The sequence below is a fragment of the Heliangelus exortis genome, chromosome 17, assembly GCF_036169615.1.
Source record: "Heliangelus exortis chromosome 17, bHelExo1.hap1, whole genome shotgun sequence".
NCBI classification, from domain to species: domain Eukaryota; kingdom Metazoa; phylum Chordata; class Aves; order Apodiformes; family Trochilidae; genus Heliangelus; species Heliangelus exortis.
In genome coordinates this window covers 12,320,783-12,346,121 of record NC_092438.1, presented here as the reverse complement: position 1 = coordinate 12,346,121, position 25,339 = coordinate 12,320,783, and the positions used below count along the sequence as shown (strand labels likewise).

At 52.3% G+C, this 25,339-nt stretch overlaps 3 protein-coding genes across 11 annotated transcripts in view; all 3 read left to right on the top strand.

Moving 5' to 3' along the window:
* The window catches only part of LOC139804148 (ankyrin repeat and fibronectin type-III domain-containing protein 1-like), a 185,522-nt gene extending 183,945 nt beyond the window's left edge, over nucleotides 1–1,577 (top strand). For all 9 annotated transcript variants that reach the window (XM_071761023.1, XM_071761022.1, XM_071761024.1 and 6 more), the window contains one exon: nucleotides 339–1,577. In XM_071761023.1, the coding sequence (XP_071617124.1) occupies nucleotides 339–626 (288 nt within the window). In that variant the 3' untranslated portion in view covers nucleotides 627–1,577. The remainder of the gene's footprint in view (nucleotides 1–338) is intronic.
* Nucleotides 1–25,339, top strand: part of TBC1D24 (TBC1 domain family member 24) — a 371,517-nt gene that overhangs the window by 176,253 nt on the left and 169,925 nt on the right. The gene's annotated exons all lie outside the window — the stretch shown is intronic.
* VRK3 (VRK serine/threonine kinase 3) overlaps nucleotides 1–25,339 on the top strand; it is a 362,077-nt gene that overhangs the window by 286,903 nt on the left and 49,835 nt on the right. The gene's annotated exons all lie outside the window — the stretch shown is intronic.

The window sequence follows — 25,339 nt, the reverse complement described above, 5'->3', positions numbered from 1 at the left end:
GCTCCCAGCACACCGGGTGTGCTCCCAGAGTCACGGATTCACAGAATGTCAGGGGTTGGAAGGGAGCTTGAAAGATCAAGTCAGGGCAGGGTCACCCAGTGTAGGTCACACAGGAATGGTTCCAGACGGGTTCTGAATGTTCAGGCACGGTGCACCCACAGGTCTGCACTGGGATTCTGCTGTCTGCTCACTGATCACCTTTGGGGCAGTTCTTCCTCCAGCTTAGTGCTCATCACTGTAGGACACACCACATGCTGCCTCTCCCCCCCCCTCCCTATCCCGTTCCTCCTCATTCCTCCCCCTTACCATCCATCTCTCCCACCTTTCTCTTTCTGCAGCTGCACATCACCAGCCAGACGTCCGCAGGGGAGGTGGTGAAGCTGGTGGTGCTGGAGATGAACGACGTCTCCCGTGGGGTGCTGGGAGGCTCGGGCGCATTCTGCTACAGCGAGGAGCAGCTGGAGCACTTTGGACTGGTGTTCGCCTCCGACGAGAGCGAGCGGTGGCTTCCCGATGACTTCTTGCCTCTCTCCCTCCAAACTACCTGGCCCGAGGGGCGGTTCTATGTCCGCATCAAAGAGACGTCCCCTCTGGTGCTCCAGTACGGGCCAGCAACCACTGTATGAGAGGAGGAGAGCCGGGCGGGCAGCACGGGGACCTCAACTTCCAGAGAGCAGACAGCTCGTCTCTGATGCTTCCTTCTTCCACAGACACCCTCTCATCAGGCGTCCGCGCGGTGGAATGGGATCATACTGGGCTGAGTGTTATTTGTTTGTGTTATTTTTTTTTTTATTATTATTATTTTTATTTTATTTTATTTTTTTAACCAAAGAGACATCAAGACTCGGTTTTTCTGACTGCTGAAGAGGAGGGTGGAGTGCGGAGACCTCAGAGCTCAGCAGGAATCTCTGCAGGAATGGAATTTTTGCAAGTAAACATTTTTAAGGGGAAGGGGGGGAGAGAGAGGAAAAAATGTTACAAAAAGAAGCAGCAATACCTTTTTTTTTTTTTCCTTTCTTTCTTCTTTTTCTGAAAAGCCTCATTTGACATTCACTGGAGGTGAAGCCACAGAGGATGTCTGGGGAGGGTTGCAGTGTCAATGAGGAGAGGGCAGGAGTCACAAGGGGAGCACTGAGAAGGGTGTTTTCCTCTCTGCCCCCCCTTTCCCCATACCTGGAGAAACAATTCTTGCACATAGTTCTTGGAACAAAAATGATATTATTATTATTTTTTTTCCTGAAAAAATTTTAATAATAATAATTGGTCTAGAGATGCTGGAGTTGTGCAAGAGGTGAAGACCCTTTGACTGGTTCTAAAGGCAAAAAAAAAGGAGCCCACGCAGCCAGCCCCACGTGCACACAGCCGGGCTGGTCCCACCACCAGAGGTTTGCTATAGGGCACCACCTGCACACCACCCTGGGCTCCCTTTCCTCCTCGGTTGCCGTTTTGTTCTGGTGCTTGTGCTTGGCCTCTGTATGTCCTCTAGCATGACATCTTGTTAGCCACTAGGTCTCTTGTTAACAAGGTTATTTTTCTGATCTCCTGTGGTCCATAGTAAAGACAAATGCTGCTGAGTGCGTTTCGCTCTTCTTCTTGCGGCTTGATGTGTTCCTCCAGCCCCCAAACGAGCCCTGGTTTCAAGGGTTGGGCTCAGCTTCCCGTGGAGCATTCCATGGGATGCTTTCCACCTGGGGGTTGGGTAGATGTTAAAGCACAGATCACTTGCATGGCAGCTAGGTGGAAGTTAAAGCCCTTTTTCTGGGCTTTGTTGCTTTGTAAGGCAGTAAAATCATCAAATGGTTTGGGTTGGAAGAGACCTTAAAGAAATCCAACCCTTCAGCCATGGGCAGGGACATCTCCCCCTAGACCAGGTTGCTCCAAGTCCCATCCAACCTGGACTTCAACACTGCCAGGGATAGGGCAGCCACAGCTTCCCTGGACCAGGGTCTCACCACCCGTATGGTAAAGAATTTCTTCCTAATACCTAAATCTCCCCTCTTCCAGTTTTGAACCATTCCCTCTTGTCCTCTTGCCCCACGCCCATTATATGGTTTGGCTTGCAGAGAAGCAGTCACCTCCACGTGGTGCTGGAAACCTTGGTGGTTTGTAGGGCATGAGTATCTGCACCTCCATGTGTCAGCCTGGTCCTGCAGCCCTCTCTGAGGGAGGAACACAGGGAGAGGAGTGGGGAAGGCAGGAGAAGTCCCCACCAGGTCGCATATTGCCAAGCAATGGCAGCAGGGTGCAAGGCCGGGGGGTCCTGGGTGAGGAGAGGCTGGGGGGTCCTGATGCCCCTTGAGCAGCCACCATGCTGCTGGATGGGCTGTGCAGGCAGCAGGGTGGGTTCAGGAATCACCAGTCCCGGAGGTATTTAAAACCCATGGACTTGCTTCGGCAGGCATGGTGAGACAGATATTTCTATATTTTATTTATTTATTTACCAGGGGATATTGGAGGTTGGACACAGTGATCTTAGAGGTCTTTTCCAACCAAGATGATTCTGTGATTCTGGTGCCACATCCCCAGGCTTTGTGGTTCCTGTCCTCACTGCAGAGCCAGTGGGTGGCTGGGGGGTGCAGACAGGGACAAATCCCAACCCCTCCCCTTGGCCACCCAAGGTCAAAGCCTCTCTGAAGGCAGCAGGGGGGTTGTGTGCCAGCCCTTCAGCTGGTGCAAATCAGCAGCACTGCATCGATGGCAGCACAGACACCACTGAGAGATTCAGCAGAGCAGCTTTCAGAAAGTGACATCTCCTTTCCCTTTTGCTCATCTCCTGCCTGGAGGTAAAAGCAATCCTGCTTTCCCAGGCCAAGGAAGAAGCAGGTTGGTGGGTGTAGAGGTTCCCATTAGGCATCTGTGGGCAACAGCGTCCCAAAGAGGCAGGAGCTGTGGGACAGCCCTTCCTTAGCCTGGTCACATCTGTCACCTACTGATGCTCAGAGCCCGGGGCAGAGGAGGGGGAAGGCATGACCAGTTAGTGGCTTTCTGGAAGTCACAGAGTGAATCTGTGTTTAGAGCAGGGCAACGTACAGAAAGGCACATCTGTGTTCCTGATGCTCCTGAGCATGGATCCATGCAGCTCTTGCTGCCCTTTTATTTGACCCCAGAGGGGAAAAGGGCTTCCCCTTTTCTCAAACAATTGTTCTTTCTTCCAAGAAGCCCTGCTCCATCAAGAGAGATGGAGCTGTGACCCAGAGCCAGGCCAGGGACCAAGCTCTGCAGGGATACCCTGCTGGGCTTTGGATGCTCCCATTTCCCAGTGCAGAGCCAGAAGCAGTGCATGGGTTTGTGGGAGCTCCTCTTCCTACCTGGAAGAAGGGAAGAGCAGGGGCCTGGGTGCACCCACCCCAGCCCAGATGAGCTCCTTCAGCACTCACCAACCCCTCCAAACCATCATCCAACCCAAATGCCCTGAACCCACAACCCATCCCTACCTGGGTGCCAAACACCCACCTCCCCTGGACAACTCTGTGTCCTGGTGGACAGGGCAGCCCTAAAAAGCTCTCTGAGGCAGGGCAGATGTGAGTAAAGCTTACCTGGGAGGTGGGAGAACTGGAGAGCTGCTGTTTGTCCTCAGAGCTGAGCTGATAGGAAACTTGCTCTGCCAGCATGGCACATCTCCTGCCCACCTCGAGCCAGCAGCAAACCCAGCACCTCTGGGGCTTCCTTCTCAGGGCAGCGATGGGCATCACATGGGGATGCAATTCCTCCTGTTCCTGGGAGGCAGGAGCTGGTCTCCTCAGCTGGGACATGTGGTCTGCTCTTCCAGGTGCTGGGGAGCATCAGAAAAGATGATGCTGCAGAACAATTTGTACTTCTTGAGAGTCATTTTGTCTCTGTCAAGATCCCTCCCATCACTAACAGCATTGCACTAAAGATCAGTGTGTGAGTTTTTGCTGCTGGGGAAAGCAAAATATCAATGTGTTCAGTCCTGTGACCAGGTTTCCTCCCTCCACTTGGAGGTAGACACAGGTCCAGAAGCTCAGCAGGAGAAAACTGGCATGTTTCCATGAAGATTAATGGGACTCTATTCATTTCCATCTCTAGGAGAGCTGTGCCTGCATGGAATTTCTGCTCACACTGGGTGGATTCACAGGAAGAAACCTGAGTTGTGACACTGAATTTCTTCCCCAAAGCTGGGAGCTTGTTGGCATCAGTTCTAAAGCATCTGCCTTTTTATTCCCCCAGCCAAAGGGAGCTACTCAGACAAAAATCCAGCCTTGTGTTTGTTTACCTGAGTTCAAAACATGGAGATTTTTTATTGATTTTCTTCTTTTCTTCTTCTTGTTTTTTAATTTCCTTTTTCTTCCACCCTTCCCTCAACCAGGAGGCAAGAAAGTGAGCAAGAGCCACGCCAGCCAGCTGAAGTACAGTGGAAGTCCCAGGGCTGTTCCAGCACACACAATTCCAAGGTTAATTATTGCTCTCTCATCTGTAGGAACTCTGTACAGTTACATGGCCTGGTTACCCATGGAGCTTCTAAATAGAGCTGTGGTGTAATTGAAATGTGGTGGGATCAGGTTTACCCCAGGCAAATCGAGGGATTGCAGAGTGCCCACATTTTCCATCCCCAGCACAGACACCCACTGAGGACGATGGCCCAGGTTTCTCTGAGAAACCACAGGCTGGTTGACTTGTATGCTGTGGGCAAAGCCACTTCCCATGTGGAATCAGGCTGGACAAGGCAGATTTGAGACCAGGATTGCAATTTCCCGACCACAAAGACACTTGGAGTGGAGGAAATGAGAGTCCTGGTAATGTCAGCAGCATCAGAAAGCTCCGGCTGACTTTGGTGTGTCTTGGATTTTGGGGCTTGAGGTTCTCCAAACCCACCTACAGATCAGCCAGAAAACAGCTCTTCCCACCCCATGAAAATTCCTAGGACACAGGAAAGTCTTCTGTTCCCAAAGCCACCTGAAAAATAAAACATCCTGAAAACAGGAACTGGAAACACGAAGGTAAGAATTCAGGAGGAAGCAACAGTGTTTTGTTTTATTTTATTTTACACTTAAACAAACAAGCAAAAAAAACCAACAAAAAACCCCCAAACAACAACAAAACAAACCTGCTATTTTTTTTAACCAAGCTCCTTTTCACTTGAAAAACCAAAATATGGAAACAGGCCAGTGACTATCTACAAATTTGTCCTAACTCAAGAATTTTGGACACCACTTCTTGAAAGGCACATTATGAACATTTATATTATGGCTAAAATTGCCTTTTGGAGGGAGGGGGAGTTGAGACAAAAAGAAAAACCCAGCAGATGATGTGTTAAATTATGGTTTTTATGGTTATTTCCTCAACCCCCAGCTTAATCCAATAGATCGTAAACCACAGGCTTAAAGCTGAGTGTGCACTTTGCTGCCTCGGGCTTCAAAGAACCTTTGGAGATACAAATGTGTTTGTCCTGAAGTGGTTTAATTTGCTCTGTGAGTGAAGATGGTAACAAAAACATGAGTTTGCTTTTCTTTCTTAGTCCTTTCTGGAGCTTCACCAGAGCACACCCAAACACACTTCACTTCTGCACACCCAAATGCCACCCGTCCTGCTTGCAGCTGTGGAGGGTCCATCACCACCATGGTACCAGTTGACCCGATTCCTTTAAGACAGCTCATTTCCAACATTGCTTCAAAACTGGAAATTAAATGCATGAGGTGCTTCCACCAAGCTCCTGGAAATCCACCCCACCAGCTCCTCACCAAGCTGCCAGAGAAGGAGATAGAGAAGAGTCAAGTGTTCCAGCCAGGGTTAGCAGCAAGTGGTGGGTGTTGAGGTGGGGAAGCACACTAGGAGATGGTATCTCCCCAAATTTTGTGCTATTCCTGAATCCAGAAATGCTGTTCCTGCTCCTTCATGAGCAACAAATGGATTTACTTGACCTCCAACAAGAACAAACCCAGCCCAGTCCTCTGCAGGGCCAGAGCTCAGCAGGTCACGGCATGGAGGTTTTTGTACAACAGCACAACTTGGATGCTGGCACCACTCTGTGCATGCTGGATTTCCACTCTGCCCACACAACACCCTATAATGACATCAATGGGCTGAAACCAGGTGCTGAAGTCTCCTGAATTTATCTTACAGGATGTGGGAAATGACCAGCTAATTATAGATCCATATATCTTTAAAGAAAATGTCCCTTGGGTGGCATTTGCTACAACAACCACAAATACCACTTGTGTTTGGGCACAGAAGCAATGGAGGGAGAACGTGCCAGGGTTCTGCTGGGTTTGGGTTTGGCTTTCTTGGTGCCTGATGAAAGGGCCCTGCAAGGGGAAGCCCCAGTGGTGTGGGCTGCTCTAGGGTGGGCATTAAGGGTCCACCCAAGCTACGAGAGGATTGAAATCCCAGGTTTTGTTGTTTTGACTGTAAGGAAATGGACTTTTTGCCCGAGGCTGAAGCACAAATATTTGTCCAAAGTCCAGGGTAGCACAGGGCTGTCTCAGGGCCAGCAGAGATGGGGCCATGCTAACAGAAGGCTGCAGCCCCTTACTGGTCAGGCCTGATGGCACAAGGATGTCCATGGTGGTGCAGATGGAAGCTTGTGTGCTGCCAGGGTTTGGGGTTCCTGGAAGCCCACTGGCAAAGTAGAGATAGAAGATGCATTGGAGAGTCTCTAGGAAAGACCCACCCAGACAATTCTCTGCTGGTATTTCCTTCCAGATGACTTTCTCCTGCTTTGCTAGGTTAATTCAAGGTCAAGTGCCAATGAACTCAACTGGAGGGTTGGCTGCCCTTGGCACTGGTGGGACTAGAGATTTGGCTTGGGAGCAGGATGCTGGTCAAGGGTGGTGATCTGCCTCTTCCCACAAGTCTATGTGCAGGAGGTCCCTTGTCCACAGTTTGGGTCTTGTTTTTGGGTCCAGGTTGTGACCTGGGAGCTGAAGGAGGTGGCTTGCTTCCTTCATCAGCAGATATCTCCTGTTTCCATGTGTGACTGGTTCAGGAAAAACTAAGCCCTTCTTGACTGGTCACCAATTGTGGGTGACTTCATGAAGCTGAGCTCTGTTGTGCTGTCATGCTCTGGCTGGAAGCAGCTTTGATCTGGGTGTTTAATGAAGACGTTAATTGATAGCACGTGGGGAGGAATTTGAGCTGCTCTGAGCTGTCTCCAAGCCTCTCAGATCCCAGAGCCATCATCCCCTTCAAAACAGAACAGAAGAGTTATTACAAAACAAATCATGTTTGTATAGGCACTTAAAAAATAAAAAAGAAGTCCTCTCCATCTCTGTCAAGCTTATATTACTGGCAGGGCAGAGCTAGAGAGGCCACGAGCACCATTGAATGCCTTCAGCAAATTAAACCAGAGTCAATGAGAGAAGAATCAAGGAGATGCTGTCCAGATCCTGTCCAGACCAATGTGGGACAAGATGCAACGTGGGGCAATCCCGGATCCCACTCGTCTTGTCCAGGTGGCCACGGGGAAGCTCAGCTCCTGGAAACAGAAGGGAGACTTCTGCCCACTGGATCCCACGCCTTCCAGCTGAGCATCCCTGGTGCTTCAGGGAGCTGGAAGCTTTTCAGTGCTCAGCTCTGTGCATTCTTGCTGCAGGCTCCATCCTCCTCTGCCCAGACGTGCGGTAAGTGCCGGCAACGCCAGGCCCTGCCTGGCTGGAGCTCCAGTCCTTCCGGACACACGTGTTTCCCCAAGCTGATGGTGTGCATCTAGCCCTAAGCCACTGCTGGCGAGGTCTTCCTTCCTACCTAATGGCAGCCAACTGTGACCTTGCTGCTCTTCTCCATGACTTTGCCTGGAAGATGCTTCCATCGCTCCCCTGGGCCAGGTTACCCGGAGCCCAGCCACCCGGGGACCGCCGGGAGACTCAGGAGGACAGAAGATTTTGAGACCTCTCCCCCTCCGTCAGATTGGATTGGAATTGGCTGGTGGACTGAGAAGTTATTAGGAACAGACACCCCCAGACAATGTGATTGCACAAGCTTCATTTCCTTAGAAAACCAGGCCAAGAGAGCAGGAGTCTGTCAGTAAACATGTTGATTCCAGGGTCTTTTCTGCAGGAAGGAGCACGCAGCGCTGGCTCCCAGCCCACCCCGCCGAACACCGCCTCGCGCCCGGGGACGGCCGGACCCAGCTCGTCTGTCACAGGATCAGCAGCAAGTTGTGACCAGAGAGTTGTGTTGCCCATGGCTCAACAGCCCTAAGTTCTACCAAGGCAAACTGGGTAATTGGGGTGGGGTTTGCTGCTGATCATTCCCCCATGCCGACTGTGCAGGGTGGGCATTGGTGGCTCGGTCCCACCTGGCAGACACGTTACCTTCCACTGCTGCCCAGGGGTGGGCTGAGCAGGACATCGTGGTGCCCATACCCAGAGATGTCCATCCTCTGCACTCAGAAAGGTGCTGGGAGGCTGAGGTCTCCCCATGGCATGTGGTCCCTGCAGCCCGGCCACTCCGATTTCCAGCTTGCCTTCCAGCTGGGACTCAGAGCAGGGAATCTTGGAGTATTTTCTTCCTTTCCTTCACCAAGACATTTATCCCTGTGCTTCCCAGCCCCTCGAGTTGTGGCCTCCCAGCAGCCAGGCTGGAGGAAGATCTCTTGCAACACTGGAATTCTCTGCAGTCATTACCTCCTTCCCTAGAAATTTTTGGGGTCAGAGGACATAAGTCTCAGTAATCGTCCAACAACGTCACTGGAGCTCCGTTGATTTACACCAGCTGAGGATCAAACCCCTCCCTTTCCTCTCCCATATTTAAGATGTTTTCCAGACTTCAGATGTATACAGAGGAGGGAGTTGATCGCTGCTGGGTTGTTGAAGAGGTTCCAGCCTTGATCCTGGCCTGGAGGAACACGACTATGGTGGCTACCTTGGCTCTGCCTCGGGGTGGGAAAGCCATGTTCCCACGGCTTGCTGTCCATCAGGCTGGCAGACTGGGACAGCAGGGAGCCCACACACATACTGAAGTTCTCTTCAGCCTGAGGTGTGGCTCCATCACCATTTCTCTCACAGCCACCACAAGCGTGCTCCTGCATATGTCACTGCTGCTCCTTAGCATGCTACGGGCCCCACCACCTCGGTTCTTCATTTTTCCAGCCTCAACCCCATCCAGCTGAGTGAAGCTTTGCGTGGTCCATCTCAGGGCTCATCACATCCCTCCTCAGGCCTTTGACAAACAGGACTCCACGGAGCAGGCAGAGCAAGAGCACATGGACCCGTATTATCTGCATGAGAAAAAGACACCCGGGAGGCAACCTCAGTTTCAGTGGGTAACAGTGAAAGTTTCTCCTGAGCCCAGTGGTTTGGTCTGGGCAGCCTTGAGGGAAGTGCAGCTCACATTGCTGATAGCTGGATCCAATTTATAAGGCGCTCAGCAGAGACAATCATCAGGGAAGGAGACAAATAATCTTCAGGCAATTAAATTTAATTGTTCCATCTGAAGATTATTTATCTCCTTGCCTGATGAATGTCTCCTCGAAGTGCCTAGTAAATTGGATCCAGCTATCACTGATAGTGGCTGCTTTCCCCTGGTGTGGAGAGCAGAGCAGCGCTCAGCCCTGTGTGTTGCTTAAGATCTGTCACCTCGAAACATCTTTTTAGCAGACTTGAAAGTGTCCCCAGGGTTTATCGCTGTGCTGCTCTTGTGCAGAGAGCTTGGCAGGCCTGGCCTAGCTCGTGCAAAAGCTCCTGGGCCAAGGTGGAATGAAATCCCACGTGTTAGGCTGAAACATCAGGCACCAGTGAAGATTTGGAAATAACTTTTGTCTGTCTCCACTTCATTAGCTTCTCTGCTTGTGAAAGGGGACAAGGAGGAGGAAGGCTGGAGGCTGGAGTTGGCCAAGAGCTGATCTACCACAGCACAGGAGTTCGGAGAAGGGTTTCCTGGGGTATTATGGAACACAACATTGCTCCTGGGAATTGCCCCAGGGCTCTCCATCCCTTCCCAAGAACATCTGGAGCCCCAAGAGGGGCAATGTAGAGCTGGGAGCAAGACCTGTCTCCTGTAGCACGCTTCTCCTGTCGCAAACACCAGACCTGCCTTGGCTATTGGCCATTTTTCAGGCAATTACTTGCTTATAGCCTGCATGGAAATGTGTCTGCACTGTTTGGAGGGCCCAACACATAATTCCAGCAGTCAAAATAAGGTTGGCCCAGGTGAATTACAGTGAAGAAAGTCTTGGAAAACATCACAGACAGGAGATCATCCCAGGAAGGGGAAAAGACATGAGTGGGGAGTGCGTGGAGCTCTTCTCCCAAGAGATAAAGAATAACTGCAGAGCAAGTTATACTCTGGAAGGTCTGATTTCCAGGAGACAGGATGCATAATCCTTGTTTGAGATCATTTAACCACCCAGACAGTAGACTGCAGCTGTCCTCATGTTCCCAGAGCTCCTGACAGCAAGGTCACTGGACCTGTGCTCTGCCTGTCTACAGCCTGTTATCAGAACTGGTTGCAGCCTTGGGACAGTGGCAACAGCCCTGGGAGGCTGTGGGTGTTCTGAGGAACTGTGTGGCTTTCTAAAATCGGGTCTCTATTCACCATCCAACCGTTGAATAGTTCAGTAGTATTTAATTAGCATACAATAACTGTCCCATTGAATTTGATGGAATACATCATTTTGGAATGCTATTTACAGTGCTAGTTTTCTTACACAAATCCATGTGTCAGAGCTTTATCCATTATTCTAGTCTTTAAAATAGGCAGATGTGCCTTTCATGGCCAAATGCATGTTTTATTAATGTGCTAGAACTATCAGATGGATTGTAAATCACAGGACGTAGCCACCAGTCTGGTGCTTCTCTCCTCTGAAGTCCCAAGTGAGCTTAATTGCTGGAACAGCTTGTAAGGACCCATGGGGCACATGCTCACTTCCCTGCTCTAGGAGCAGGTTCTCCCAACCACCAGTAGTGCCCTACCATCCCTGACTCTCCTCCTGACCACATCTCTTCCTCTTTTCCTGCTCTGGAGGGCATGCAAACTCCCAGCTGACTCATGAAAACCTTTGCATTTATATATAATATAATTAACCTGGGCTGCTCTGCTCCCTTGATTTCCCTCCCGTGGTTCATCTCTCTCCTCTCAACCCTCTGTCCTCCAAAGTAAAGGGCAGGAGCAGGGACCTTGGGACCTCTCTAGCAGGACCACATTCCCAAGGTCCTTTCTTCAGCCAAGCCCTCATCGCATTTGGCAGACCTTGCACACAGCCAGGTCCTGTCTCAGCTGCAGCATCTTCCCTCGTTTGCATATTAACTAACAACTTAAACGAGCTCTTTTGGTGGGGCTGAAAATACTGCAGGTGTGACCACACCATCAGAAACAACCAGGGAAAGGACCTGCCAAAGGGGAAAACCCACACCAAGCTGAACATTTTGTTGAAAAGCAGTTGGCAGGGACACGTTGCCTGCAGCCAGAACCTGCCCAGCAAACCCCAGGTACATGGCAGGGTTAGCAAGGGGCTACCAGGACCTGATGGCCTCTGTGCCACTGCCAGGGCTGTGCCCCAGGGCATCCCAGCCAGGGGCTCAGCTCAGCATCTTCCTGAGGCAAGAAAGTTTTGTCAGGAGCAGCCTCCTCCCCTCCCACAAAGGAGTTCCCCTGGAGTGGTTCCCCACAGCAGTTCCCCAGTTCTGTTGCTCCTTTCCTTGTGGCAGCACCAAGTTTTACACCTGGCTGATGCCAGAAGTGCCCCAGCACTGGGAATGCAGCTGAGCTGAGGATGCACTACCAAGGGATGAGAGAGTTTGTAGAGGGTGAATGTAGTGCCCAAGTTAACCACAACACCACACGACCAGCTCTAAGGATGACGTCCTCTGCCATGGCACATTGTCTGGATGAAGAATGAGTCTGCAACCTCTGAGGGCTGCTCCTAAAAGAGGTTTGGAGATCCCCAGTCTTCCAAGGGAGATGTTCTCCTCATTCCCCCAAGTGTCTTAAGGTGTGAAGGACCAACTTGTGGCCCAGCCAGTGATGTGCTCCTGACTGCTGCTCCCCAGCAGCATCAAGAGGCAAGAGAAAGGACAGGGTACAGCCAGAAGAAGACCACTGATGCAGGAAAGGTGCTCTGGACAGGCAGGAGCAGGGTGTAGGCAAAGGGAGCCACGGTGGATTGCAGAAGAGGAAGGCTGTGAGGAGGAGGAGGGAGGGCAGGGCTGTGCATGAGCATCTCCACGCTCGGCATCTGTAACGATAGCGCTGGACGTGAGCGCAATACTGAAATCCTGGATCTGCACTGAAATCCTGGATCTGTACTGAAATCCTGGATCTGTGCGTAATGCTCCACTGGGGACAGATGTCCTCTCTTGTTTTGTACACTGTAAATGCAATATTGGTCCCAAACCCAAGTGATTCCCCCCATCCAGCATCGTCCCTGCTCCCATCAGCTGCAAATGGCACAGATGGCTGGAAAAAAAGAATAGCTATTTAAAAAAAAAAAAAAAAAAAAAAGAAAAAAAAAAGAAAAAAAAAAAAAGAAAATCAACAACCCCAACCCTGTTATTTCTGCATTTTTTCTGCGTGAGGACACTTCCTTACTTCCAGGAGAAATCAATCCAGTACCAAAGTGTTAACCACTTCCCAGCCGCCTCCTCCTGACAAGGTGAAGTTATTCTGGCCCCCAGCAAACATCTCACCTCCCTGCACTCCCAGGCTGCCCCTCCTGGCCCTCTGGCTACTGAATTGTCCCTTGTTCCCCTGGCAGAGGGACAGTGGAGGCTGGCCGTGTGGGTGAAGTCGTGACAAGCCTTTAGGAGGTCCATGAGGACTGCCGGAGATGCTGGGTGGAGAAGACTCCAGTCACAGAGCAGAGCAGGAGAGGGTGAAGGAGCTCAGCCTGGCTGTCTGAGCTGTGGGCTTCTTGGTAGATGAGAAGCAGGATGAGTCTTTGGCAGGGGTGGCCCAGAGGCTGCCAGCAGACAACAGCAGTCCCCATGGGATGCACCTCCCAGCAGTGCCAGGGACAGGCTGAGCATTACCTGCTCCTTCATGGGGGCTCCTCACGTGTCCTCCTCATCCAGCTCGGCAGAGACTTTGGGGTGTCTTGTCAGAGGTGTTTAGGAGCTTGAGAAGATGAGTGGGGTGCAGAGCCAGCCTGGATGCTTTGGAGAGTCTCTCAGTGGTTGCTGGTGTGAGTCTGCTAGCAAGGGTTGTGTTTCTCACCATGAACAAGCTCCTGGTGGGACACAGAGCTTGGCCGTGCCCCAGGCAATTTAATACCTCTGCTATAGACTGTCCACTGCCTGGAGAAGATCCACCAACAAGGAGATGCCTTCTCCTTGCCCCAGAGAACAACATTTCCATGGAGGCAGCATGAAGGAAGCTCAGCAGATGTGTTCTGTCTCTTCTGCAGCAACCAAAGGAGCTGGAGCTACCCGGACACTGAGCAGATCTCATGGCACAGATAAGCAAGGCCAAGAGGGAATTGGGGGAACTTTGCCTTTCTGGCTTCTGGGACAAGAGTGATGCAGAGGGATGTGTGGGCAGTGGGTGCTGTGCTGGGAAGCCTCCTGCACCCACTCAGGAGGAAGCAGGGAGGCACTTTTGGAGATAAACCAGCACACAAGCCAAAGCATCTCATTCAAAATCCTTCATTTCAAGAGCAGCCGTGGAAACAAAGTTTTCCCCCAGGCCTTGGGCCCCATCTCATGATTCAGGAGAGGGAGAGGGCATTTTGGAGCTGCAGGGAAGTGTGAAGATGGTCTCAGCCCTTGGGTGCCTCTTGGACTTGCTTGTGGTGGGGTGGACTCCCTCAACACCAGAGTGATGAAGGGTTTGCTTCCAAAGGATGATGGTGATGGTTGGTGAGCATAAGCTCTGTTTGCTCCCCAGAAAAGGAGTAGTTTGTGACCCCCCAGCCTGAGCATACTCCCCCCCCATGCCTTGAGTGGCCCATGATGTGACCCTGCACGCAAGAGCTGGATTGGTTCCATGTTGCAGGGGACACACTTTTCTCTCACATCCTCCAGGCACCATTTCACAAGAGTCTCCAGAAAAAGCCTGAAACGCTTGAATTTTGCTGGTGGAAGAACAGTTGGCACAGATCCAGCTGGGATGAAACATTCCACTTCCCCCCCCAAGAGTCCAATGACACCCAGAGGGAGCCAAGGGATGCAGAACAGAGCCAGGGAGGAAGAGGGAAGAGGAATGGAAGTGCTGCAGCAGACCCGCTCAGGCCAAGCTTGGACCATGTGCAGCTCACTTGGTGACATCCCCTTCCAAGGGAGGGATATCTTACTGGGATCCCCCATCTAAGGAGAACTCTCTAGGCAGGACACTGTCCTGTGCCTCCTTAGGGTCCATTTGCCCTCGGGACACTACCTTGTCCAAAGGGATGGTATCTCTGTCTCTCTGCCACCACCTTGGGAAGGGATGTGGGAGACGGGAGGGGATGGGGAGCTTGGGAGGAGCAGCATGAATGTGGGGATGGATGGGGATCAGGAAGGATTAAACCATGCTGGGGGCATCAGGAGGGCTGGGAGGAGTAGGAGAAGGGGGGTTTAGTGATTTGAGATGGGACTCTGAGAACTGAGGGGTCAGGAGATGGACCGACTGGAGGGCTGCGTGGAGGCTGGGGGCGCCGACAGACCGAGGTGCACTCAGGGGCTTTGTGTGCACAGCCCGCACAACAGCTGCCTGCAGTATGGTTGGCTCCAAAGCTGGTGTTGACAGTCCTTCACTTTTATGGGAACTAAATTTACCCAGACACACGCAAAATCAAAAAAAAAAAAAAAAAAAAAAAGGAAAAAAAAAAAAAAAGAAAAAGCGGGGGGGTTGGGGAAGAAAAAAGATGGGGGGTGGCGGAATTAAAATAAATTGCAACAGCCCCTGGCATCTGCTCCTTTGTGGTGCAGTCTGGGTTATGGAGAGGGGAGGAGAAGTCCCCAGAAGGGAGTAGCAGTGGGGTTTACTGCAGCCCCCAAACATCCCCTGTTTGCAAGCCGAGTGTGTTTTCACCGTGTTGCCTCAGGAATGCTTGACACCCAAGATGCCAAAGAAATGTACCCGCTCGGTGGAAAATAAAAGCCCAGCCATTTTCCATGGGCTGGTCAGCAGGAGTGTCTGTTAGCCTATAGGGGCAATAAGCTAGCTAAGGGAGAGGAGATCTGCTGGTAGCAACGAGGCTCCAACAAGAGAAGAAAACGATCCTTGAAGCTTTTATCTCCTTCCTTTTGAGATGCCCCAGAAGTTTTGCTTAGCAGTTTGTTTAATTTTTTAATTTCTCTTCCCTCCTACTTCCCCCTGCCAGAGGCATGTGCTGGGCTGATGGTGGTTTCCTTTGGTTGGCTTCTACTGGGAAGCCTTGAGTCCTTCAAGTGGAAGGCAGCAGACCCAAAGCACAGGCAAGAGGCAGGACTGTCCATTCAGTCTGGAGACAAGAAGGCTCCAGGGAGACCTTACAGCACCTTTCCTGAAGGGGCTTCAGGAAAGCTTGGGAGAGACTTTGGACAAGGGCCTGGAGGGGTGAGATGACAGGGAATGATTTCAAACTGTTAGAGACGAGATCTTAGGAGGAAATTCTTTGCTGTGAGGGTGCTGAGCCCCTGGCCCAGGTTGCCCAGAGAAGCTGTGGCTGCCCCATCCCTGGCAGTGTCTCAGCCCAGGTTGGATGGGGCTTGGAGCAACCTGGGCTGGTGGGAGGTGTCCCTGTCTATCCAAGTGGGCTGGAACTGGATGAACCCTTCCAGCTCAAACCATTCCATGATTCTATGATTCTATGAGCAAATGTGTTCTCAGGACCAGCTCAGCTCTTTGTGCAGAGTGGAGTGGCAGTGCAGGGGTGGTGGCAGGTGCAGAGGCAGCCAGGAGAGGCTCCTGACATGAACATCCATCCTCCCCCTGCAGCATCCCGAGGGACTTTCAGTTCCTCTCTACAACAACACAGACCAGGCCCAGACTTCTATTCAGAAGACACACACACACACACAAAAAAAAATTCCTTATTTTTAAAATATCACCACCACTTTCATGGCCATTTAACACTGTAAACAAACTCTGCAGCCACGGTTTGGAGAGAGCCTGCTTGTCAGCAGGGATCGTCTGCTGGCCCCCCCGGCAGCCGCAGCTGCATGCTGCTCCCTGAGCTGTTTGATTAAACTGGTGCCCAAACAGAGGAAAGAAGGGAAAGTTTGGGGTTTTTTTGATGGCTTTACATGTGGCTAGAGTGGAAGAAAACCAGCACGAGTGGGCACAGCTCTCAGAAGTGCAGATCTCTATTTTTAGCTGCCTGCTTCCTGATTTTTTCAGATGACAAGTGCCCTGCTCTTGCTAAAAATTGCATTCTTCTCAGGTGCTTCTGGTTTGATCCCTAATATTTTAATTAAAAGGGGGATGCTGAAAACAATTAGTCACTTTTTTAGAAGTTTCTTTTGCTCTGCTCTGCTGTGATGTGACTGGGCCAGAAGTTGTGCTTTGGGCAGAGGTGGGAAGCCAGGGTGGCTGGCACCGATTTGGCATTTGGTGGGTATGTAAAATGACTGAAAATTATACCAACCTGGGAGTTATTCTCCAAGGAGTAAGCACAGCTTCTGAGATGAACTCTGAAGGCAATGGGAAAGTGTCCTTAGTTCACCAGGGCTGGGAGTGGGGCTTGAGATGCTGCAGCCTTTGCTTGATCTGCTTGCTTGAAGGGTGAGCATGGGAGCTCCTCCAGGCCAGCAGCTGCTGGTCCTGTTCCAGGCACTCATCCTGGAGCTTCTGCCTGGCCTTCTCCCATGTCTGGGGCACTGGAAGGCTGTCCTGGGCTGTCCTATGGGGGTTGCATATGTTTTACTCCTTGCAGCATCTGGCTGGAAGGACCCAGGCAACTCCAGCGATGCCACCAGTGCAACAGTGTCAGCCGAAGTGACAGCAAGATGCTACAGGGTGATGGGTGCTTCGTGCTCTCTTTATTTTTGTGAATAGGAATCATTGCTGCCCACAGCAAAGGAGGGAATCTGATGGCAAATCCAGCTGCTGATACATGTAGTCCCCAGCATTTAAATAAGCAGGAATCTTTTCTGCTTTACAAGTTGCTGGAGGCCGGTCGCACCCTGGGCTGTTACGGTCACGGTGTTGCCAGCGTGTGTGACCTTCCCACTGGTGCTTTCCCACCGAAGCCCCAGCTCCTGGACCTGTGTGATGTGGCAAAGGATTCAATTTTTGCTGGACAGTCTCCCAGGCCTCCCGGTTGTGGAGAAAACGCGGCCGTGGGGAGAGAAATGTGAAGAACCCAAATGTGTTCAATTACCGCCTGTAACCGGAGCTCTGGTGCTGGGTGGCCGGGAGCATCCCTGTCACTGCCTGCTGCAAATCCAGGGACACCACCAGTTAACACGAGGCTGGGTGACCATCTCCCTAGTTACAGAAAGGTGGCTCTGCTGTCACAGCCCCCGGGGATGTCCTTGTGTGGCCTGAGGTGGGGGAGACCTCAACCGGGGCTGCGGCAGGTGTAGGAACCCGAAGACTTCATCCCCTCGGCATCCCAGGAGCGGGGTGGAAGCTCGGAGGCTCCGTCCCCTCCACGCCTCTCCCGTTCACACACAGCGCCGGGAGGTGCGGGGAGGCCGGAGGCAGCGGGCACGCTCCCTCGCGGGACTTCAAAGCGGGGTCCTTTGTGTGCGTGCGTGTTTGTCCCCCTCCCCTCGGTCTGGCTGCTCTGATCGATGTGACATCACCTAGAGACGAGGCAGGGGGACCAGGCCCCGCCATTGTCCCCGGGCTGGGAGGCGATGTCCGTCTCCTAGGAGGTGGGAGCTGGGGCTCGCAGGCATGCTTTCATCTCCCTGACCTGCCCCGCCGGGGAGAGGGCTCTTCCTTGGGAGAGGCGTCCCCACAGCACAGCAGAAGGGACACGAGTGAGAGACAGACCCGCTCACAATGTTTAAAGACATCATTAAGCACCCCCAGGCTTGCCAGCCATACCCATCTGTTGCTTTTCATGAAAGGGAGCCAGGTCCTTCCCCAGGGCTGGGAGCTGTGTGTGTGTTTGTGTGTGTGTGTTTCTGTGTGTGTGTGTGTGTTTCTGTGTGTGTGTTTTTGTGTGTGTGTGCTCAGCATCTCCTCCTGCACCCCAGGCTGGGGCTTTACTGGGAGCTGCTGGGCTGGGAGCCAGCGCAGCCACATGGGGACAGGGACATGGGAGTTGTCTGCAGGTGGCAGGGAGGAAGTGAGCATCCTGATTGGACCCCATCACCTTCTCAGCCCGGGAGAGAGATGGTGTCCCCAAGACTCTTCCTGGACAGGGGATGGAGGAAGGCTGAGGAACCCCCTTCTTTCTGCAAAGACCAGAAAGTTGTACCTGGTTTATTTTTTTAGTGTTATAGGGGCAGGGGACCTGTGGCCCACCACAGGCAGTGACCAGGGACCCCTGGACTTTCCTGTGTTGTAGCAGGAGCAGAGGGTACCTTGGGATTCAGTTCCCCATATGGCCTGAACCCCTTTCCTGACTGCCAGGGAGGAAACCCCCCCAAATCAAAGACTGAGGAGAGGTTCCCCTCATCTTCCACCTTCAGAGAGGCCGGTGGTGGGGTGGGATTGGGGTGAGAAGACTGTTTGGAAGGGACAAGCAAGCACAAGCAGTATAAGAGGATACAGACTTGGTGTCTCCACCTTGGCTGCATCTAAGGTCAGGCTGCAAGCCACCAAGACAGAAGCCAAGTGACATTTTGATGCCTGGCCCTTGCCTTGGATGCCCACCACAAGCAACTCCCTGGGGTAAGAAGATACAGGCAAGATGGCCCTCTGGGTCCCCACTGCTGACCCATGGAGAATGGGACAAACTTTTGGGCTCTTTGATTCTCCTTATTGCCTTCCTGGACCACTACAATGCACCCCCACTTCACACCCACGTGCAGAGCTGGGGCTGTCCCCATGCCCACCAGCTTGTCCACGGGTGGCCAGAACCCCAGCTGAGGTTGCATCTCACTGAGGCATTTTACACCTTCTTCCCACCCAGCCAGCCCCCGGGGTGCAGCAAGGACCCATCCATGCTGGAGATCAGAAAGCTCTTGGGATAGAGCTGTCATGGCCACTCCTGCATTTACAGACCAAGGCAAAGTCAATCTCTGTTATTTGCTGTTGGGATTAACTGGTAGGGGAAGCTCTTCTTGGAAAGGACTGGACTTAATTATCAGCACATCGTTAGATAGCAAACTGTCTCCTAAACTGGTAAGCTCTGAGCTGGTGGCATCAGTCACTTCTAACGAGGTGGGCTGTAGTTTACCTGGAAGATTTACAGTTTCTGATGGGCAGTGCAATTCTCCGTGGGGTGAAGGAACTAAGCAATTGCTGCTAAGCAATGCCATCTGCATCAAGCAAGAAAAAAAAGAGAGACAGTGCCTGAACACAGATGTGGAGAAGCTGCTGCCCCTGGCAGAGTGGAGAAGAAGAGGACTCAGGAACGACGTGCCCGTGTCTAGCCAGGGCACACTTAGGTGGACATCTCATGTCCTCCCTCATACTCCAAAGAGGGAGATGTGTGAACATTTTTTTGTGCTGTTGACCTTCAGCTGGGGGGGCAGCACTGACCAGCAGCGAGCCCAAGGGTGTTGTCATCATTTGAAGGCGTGGCAGGAGAGTCTCAGAAGCTTTGAACCATTAACCTGGGGTCTTCTGCTGGCTTCTTGCCTGCCTCCCCTGGGCTCTTCTCCATGATGGGATGAGGTCTGCTCCCAGGTACAAGTGTGTAGGACTTGGCCAGGCAGCCCTCATGCATGCCAGATCAGTAAGCTTGGCATTGGGGTCACTGAGAATGGGAACTTCTCGGTGAGTCACGTAGAGGAAGAGAGCATTGAGATGGAAGGCTGTGTATGTCCATCCCAGAAAGAAACAAGGTTATGAAGGTGTGAGAAGCTGTTCCTCCATGAGAGAAAGCCTGAGAAAGATATCTTAGGGTTGGACTCTGCTGGTAAATACACATCAGAAATAAGCCAGCCTGACTTCATAGACTCATAGAACAATTTTTGGTTGGAAAAGACCATGAAGATCATCAAAACCAGGCATCACCCCAGCACTGCCAAGGCCACCACTGACCCATGGCCCTCAGCACCACATCACAACGACTTTGAAACCCCTCCAGGGATGATGGGGACTCCACCCCTGCCCTGGGCAGCCTGGGCCAGGCCCTGACAACCCTTTCCAGGAAGAAATTGTTCCCAAGCTCCAACCTAAACCTCCGCTGGCACAACTTGAGGCCATTCCTCTTGTCCCATCCCTTGTTCCTTGGAAGCAGAGACTGACCCCCCCTGGCTCCAACCTCCTCCCAGGGAGTTGCAGAGAGCCAGAAGGTCTCCCCTCAGCCTCCTCTGCTCCAGGATCAACACCCTGAGCTCCTTCAGCCCCTCCTGCTCAGACTTGTGCTCCAGACCCTTGTTTCCCATATCAGCAGTAACCAACAGACTCCAGTAAGATCCAGCTTAGAACAGGCTGGACATGAGCCTGGCAGGCCCAGAGGAGCTCGCCTGAGTCCCCATGAGCAGAACCAGTGTTTTGTTGGTCACTGGACTCCAGAGCAGCACCAGGTGATGCAAAATGGTACCATGGGACCACGTGCTCTTCCCACTGTGCCTTCCAAGCTGAGGCAAAATCAGACCTCCCATGATGTCCCACCAGCCCTGGGCAACCAGCATGGCTGCTTCACAGGATCCCAGACTGGTTTGGGTTGAAAGACACCTTAGGGACCATCTAGTTCCAACCCCACTGCATGGACAGGGACACCACTACACCAGGTTGCTCAAAGCTCCATCCAGCCTGGCCTTGACATTGCAAAGATACAGAGAGGCCCAAATAAAGAGCTTTATCCTTATGACTTTGTCCAGAGCAAGTGGTGCTACTGCCACAGCTGCTGTGACAAAATTACAGTGAGGGGCTGATCTGTGGGGATTTTCTTTTCATCTGCTCAAGCCAAGAGAACTTAAGAGAGACGTAGGCTTTGGGAAGCATGTCCTGACACCCGGCCCCAGGAGCCAGCAGGCTTTCACATCATTCCCTGCCACGGGGGCACGTGCTGGGATCTGTCATTCCCTCTCTCTGTGCCAGGGAAGGATGCTAGCAGGGCAGGGATTGGGAAAGGCCCCGTGTTTTGCTTGGCTTGCAGGAGGAACCCTTGTCGTGAAGGAAATCGGGGCAGTAAAAATTACTGTTTGGGTAGAGCAGGAGGCACAGGGGCCAAGGAGCTGATGTCAAGACTCTGAGGACCCTGGGAGGCTTCCCCCGCCTTGGCTGGGCTGGGCTGGAGGAGGAGACGTGTGGCCCGTGGTAGGGCAGGACCCAGGAGACGGCGCTGGCAGCTCCCGAGCCGCTGCCCTGGGAGGTGATGATGTCTCCGGGTTGCGATTCCCAGCAGGATGCGGAGCACCAGCCCTGCCTGCGGCTCCTATCCTCCCCTCCTCTCTTCTCCATCTGGTCCCTCCTGAGCTTCTGTTTTGGCCCCTCCTGCCTTTCCTCTTCCTCCCCTGCCCTGCACCCTGCCCTGCCGGGACTCCAGACGGGGGGCAGGGGAGGGGGTGTTGGTTTTGTCAGCCCTAATGTGACCCAGCGCCTCTATCTAGGGCCAGGCTGCGGCTGCCTGCCCTCCTCACGCTGAACTGTATCTGCTCTCCGGGAGAAATAAATAAATAACAATAATAATAAAATATCCCATGCTGTCTGCCGAGCTGGCTTTAAAAAGGATTAGACATCAATACGCAGCACCCTGCTCTCCCCCATCCCACCCCTCCACCACCATTGTTCTCGCGAAGGCGCTCCTCTCGCTTTGATGGTGATCACTGGCAGAGTTTCAAAACGATGTATTATAAAATCTTCAAAAAAAAAAAAAAAAAAAAAAAATCAAGAAAAAAAAAATCCAGTTGCCATAACGTAATGCAGATTTTTGTCACCGCTCCACGGCTTCTGCTTTCAATTTCCAGTGAGGGGGAGAGACTCGGTCGCAGTCAGATGGAGACCAGCTCGCATCCCCACTCCCTGGGCCCCCAGGCAAAATCCCTGGAATTTGTTCCTTACTGTTTGAAGGCAAAGCCGAGGGAGGAGAGTGCAGAGGGAATCGAGAGGGGAGAAAAGGAGGTGCCAGTCCCCAGGCAAATGGGCACAAAGCTGAGCTGTGCCCCAGGTAACAATGACCAAGTGTCGCTGGAGCTCAATGCACCCAAGCAGGGATGAGACCTCATGGAAGTGCCATTTCTCGAGGAGAGGTTGGAGTTATCATCCTGCAAGGTTTTGAGCACTGATACAGGGGCTCAGCCTGGCTTCAGGCTTTTGCTGGAGCCCCTCTGCCTCTCTGCCCTGCCTCCAGTCAAGCATGCAACCAAGGGGCTTTGATCCCATCAAGCTGCCCCTGGGAGCAGCTGAGGACCAGCCAGGCTGCAGCCCTCCAGTTTGGGAACTGGGGGATCTCTCAAGGCTGGGAGGGCTGCAGAAAGGGTAGGATGGAGGGCTGGGTGGGACTGGACTTGCCAGCCAACACATCTGTCTGCAGAACCCTATGTCCTGTGCTGGGTTTGGGCTGCCTGTAAGAACCCCAGCCCGGCCAGGCACTGAAGGCAGGTGAGAAGGGTCAAGCAGAGTGTGCAGGTAAAAATCCAGGTCTGGCAGGTGAACTGGGCTGTTTGTTGGCCACCTATCTCATGGGTGACATCTCATCCTGCCCACAGCCTGCTGCTGGGATCAGTGTGGAGAGCAAGCCGGGTACTCCAGCATCTGGCACCATGACAGTAAATACCCAGTTCATGCTTCATTTGCTGTCTCAGAAATTTTGGCAGCTGTGGAGGTGCTGAGGCAGTATTCCTGAGCATAAGGAGACCTGGGACACTCCTGAAAGAGGGGGGACACCTGAGCTATAACCCACCCACTGCAGTTCCCCCTCAGAGCTTGTAAACCAGGTGGGCTTTTCTGCTCCTTGCCATGGGGGGTGGGATGATGTGTACAGGTCTCCCAGAGATGCATCACATTTTGGGGGAAAAAGACCTGTTTCTGAATAGCTGAGAATTTTCCAGGATTCCTATCACAGGGCAGTGGAAAAATGGAACAGGTTGCCCAGGGGGATGGCTGAGACCTCATCTCTGGAGATGTTCAAGGTGAGGCTTGATGAGTAGTTGAGGGTGTCCCTGCTGACTGCAGAGGGTTGGACTGGATGACCTTTAGAGGTCCTTTCCAACCCAAATCATTCTATGATTCTACTATGAGAGTCGGGCTTCTTCAGAACCAGGATCAGCCCTTGTCCCAGAACAGAGGGATATGGTGGTGCCCATGGCTTGGGTGCACTCTCTGCCATAGCTAAGGTGGATTTGGGGTTGGTCCATCAGGGGTTGCTTGGGGTCCATAGGTTTCCTGACCACCAAAACCAATGTTCTGCTTCTGTGACTTTTCTTCCCCTGGTGGCACTTGGTACAAAAAAAAACCCTGAAGGCTCAGTGTGTCCTGAGGGACTCTCACTCCTCCTGCCTCCAGAACAGACCTCGCCATGCCTGCTTTTCAAGAAATGCATCCAGTAACTGGAACACTCAAGCACACCATGGAGAATGGGGGAATACTTTGGCTTCACTCTTAGAGAACATCCATGAAATTTTGCAGAGGCTTTTGTTATGGCAGGGTTAACCATCCTTCATTGAGAAGCACTGACCCAAACTCTAGCATGTGAACACGGATACAAGTTATCTCCAAGCCCAATATCTCTTTATATGGAAGCCTCCCATGGATTCTACTCTGAACAATGGCACTGCTGGGTGTCAGTGCTCATGAACAGCTTCAGTGTAGGAGTACTTGGTCATTCCATGACTGATTAAGCTATAGATAACTGTCCATAGCAGCTGAACACATTTCGAAACATAATGTGACTCTTCCATCCATTGCAGATTTTGAACAAGTCCTGACTGGAGCTCTCACTGCTTCTCCTGATCCAGGAGTGTCTCCAACTGTCCCTCTATGGCTGGTGGCTGAGATCTCCAAGGGGTAGTGGTCTGGTAGCTCAGTCTGCACTCATGCTTCTTGGGCCTCTTTGAAGGAATACAGAAAACCATCCAGCCTGGCCATAGATGTTCTTCTCCTGCCAGTGTTCCTCTATCCATCCCTCAGCCCCTGTGTGTCCTCCAGCTCAGCCCTCTCTCCCAGTGCTGGTCCAGTGGGTGGGTGCGAGGAGTTCAGCTGGGAGGTGAGTTGGTGGAAAGCATCAGCTTCACATCTCCAAGAGCTGTCCCTGCTGTCTGATCCTAAAAGGGAGCATTTTTTTGAGAGTTACAAGCCTGTGCAAACAGGGCTTTATAAGGCAGCATCGCTAATACGGAGCGTAACCTTCCTACCCACAAACATCCTGATCCCCTCGCTGGTGTGAGTTTGGCTTTGTAAGCCAAGCCAATCTGATCAGGAAAATCCTGGGGAGAAAACAAACAAGGAGCCCCAGGAGGAGGCTGGAAGTCGCTTTCCAGAGTCAGAGCAGATGTTGTTTCATAGACAATGATGCCACAGATGTGCCTTGGACGGCTGAGCCGTGAGGACGCGGCGGCCCGGCCATGGGGCAGAGGGGGCTTTGTCCCCGTGCTTCTGGCTGCCCCAGTCCTGCTCCAGCCCCAGGGACAAGCTTCAGGAACAACCAGGGGATAGGGGAATCCCCCGTGTCACTCTGGGTCACCCTCCCTGCTTCCTCCCTGGGCCATAAGATGGCATTTCAGCTGGTTTTGTCCCCATCCTGGTGCCAAATGTTGGAAACCCCTTTTTCTCCAGCTTGGCAATGGCTCGCTCTTCCCGGCCACCACGTCTGCAGCTCCACGCAGGGGGGAGAGGCCAAAGCCTCAGAGAAAGGACTCCTTTTTCAAAAATTTTGTTTCCCTTCCACTTCTCAGCACTGTTGCAGCCGTGCCCGTTCCGTCCCTTCCCCGTCCGTTGTCGTCCCCCCCCCTCCCCGATAATGAGCTGTTGTCTTGTGCAGCATTGAGAGCTAAGTAAGCATGAAAAATTGGAACAATAAAGAAGTAGTTCTGGGACAGCAAAGCCCCTTGTTTGACAAGGCTAATTCCACACCCCCCAGCCTCATTTTCTTTCAGCCACCTTCCCCCTCCTCGCTCCTCCTTTATTAAATGAACTGGCTTTTATTGGGGTGGAAGCTGGGTTTCCTTTTCCCCTCTCGCCTCCCCCTCTGTTCACATGTAATTTGGAGAGTTAATCTCCTCAGGCAGGAAATGTTGTTTCTTTCACTCTTTCTCTCCGGTCCTTTCCATTTGGCTCTTTTAATTGGGGCCCAGACCAAGGAAATGGCCACACCACAGAGATGGAGTAGGAAGAGGGATGGTTTGGGGATGGAGGGGGCTGAACTTCCCTTTTTCCTTGGGTCAGGGATGGGGGTACCCAGCTCCCCTTGGCCTCCTGAACACCTTGGTTGGCCTGGAGAAAGCTGGGCTGGAGATGTCAGTTGGGATTTCTGCTTCTT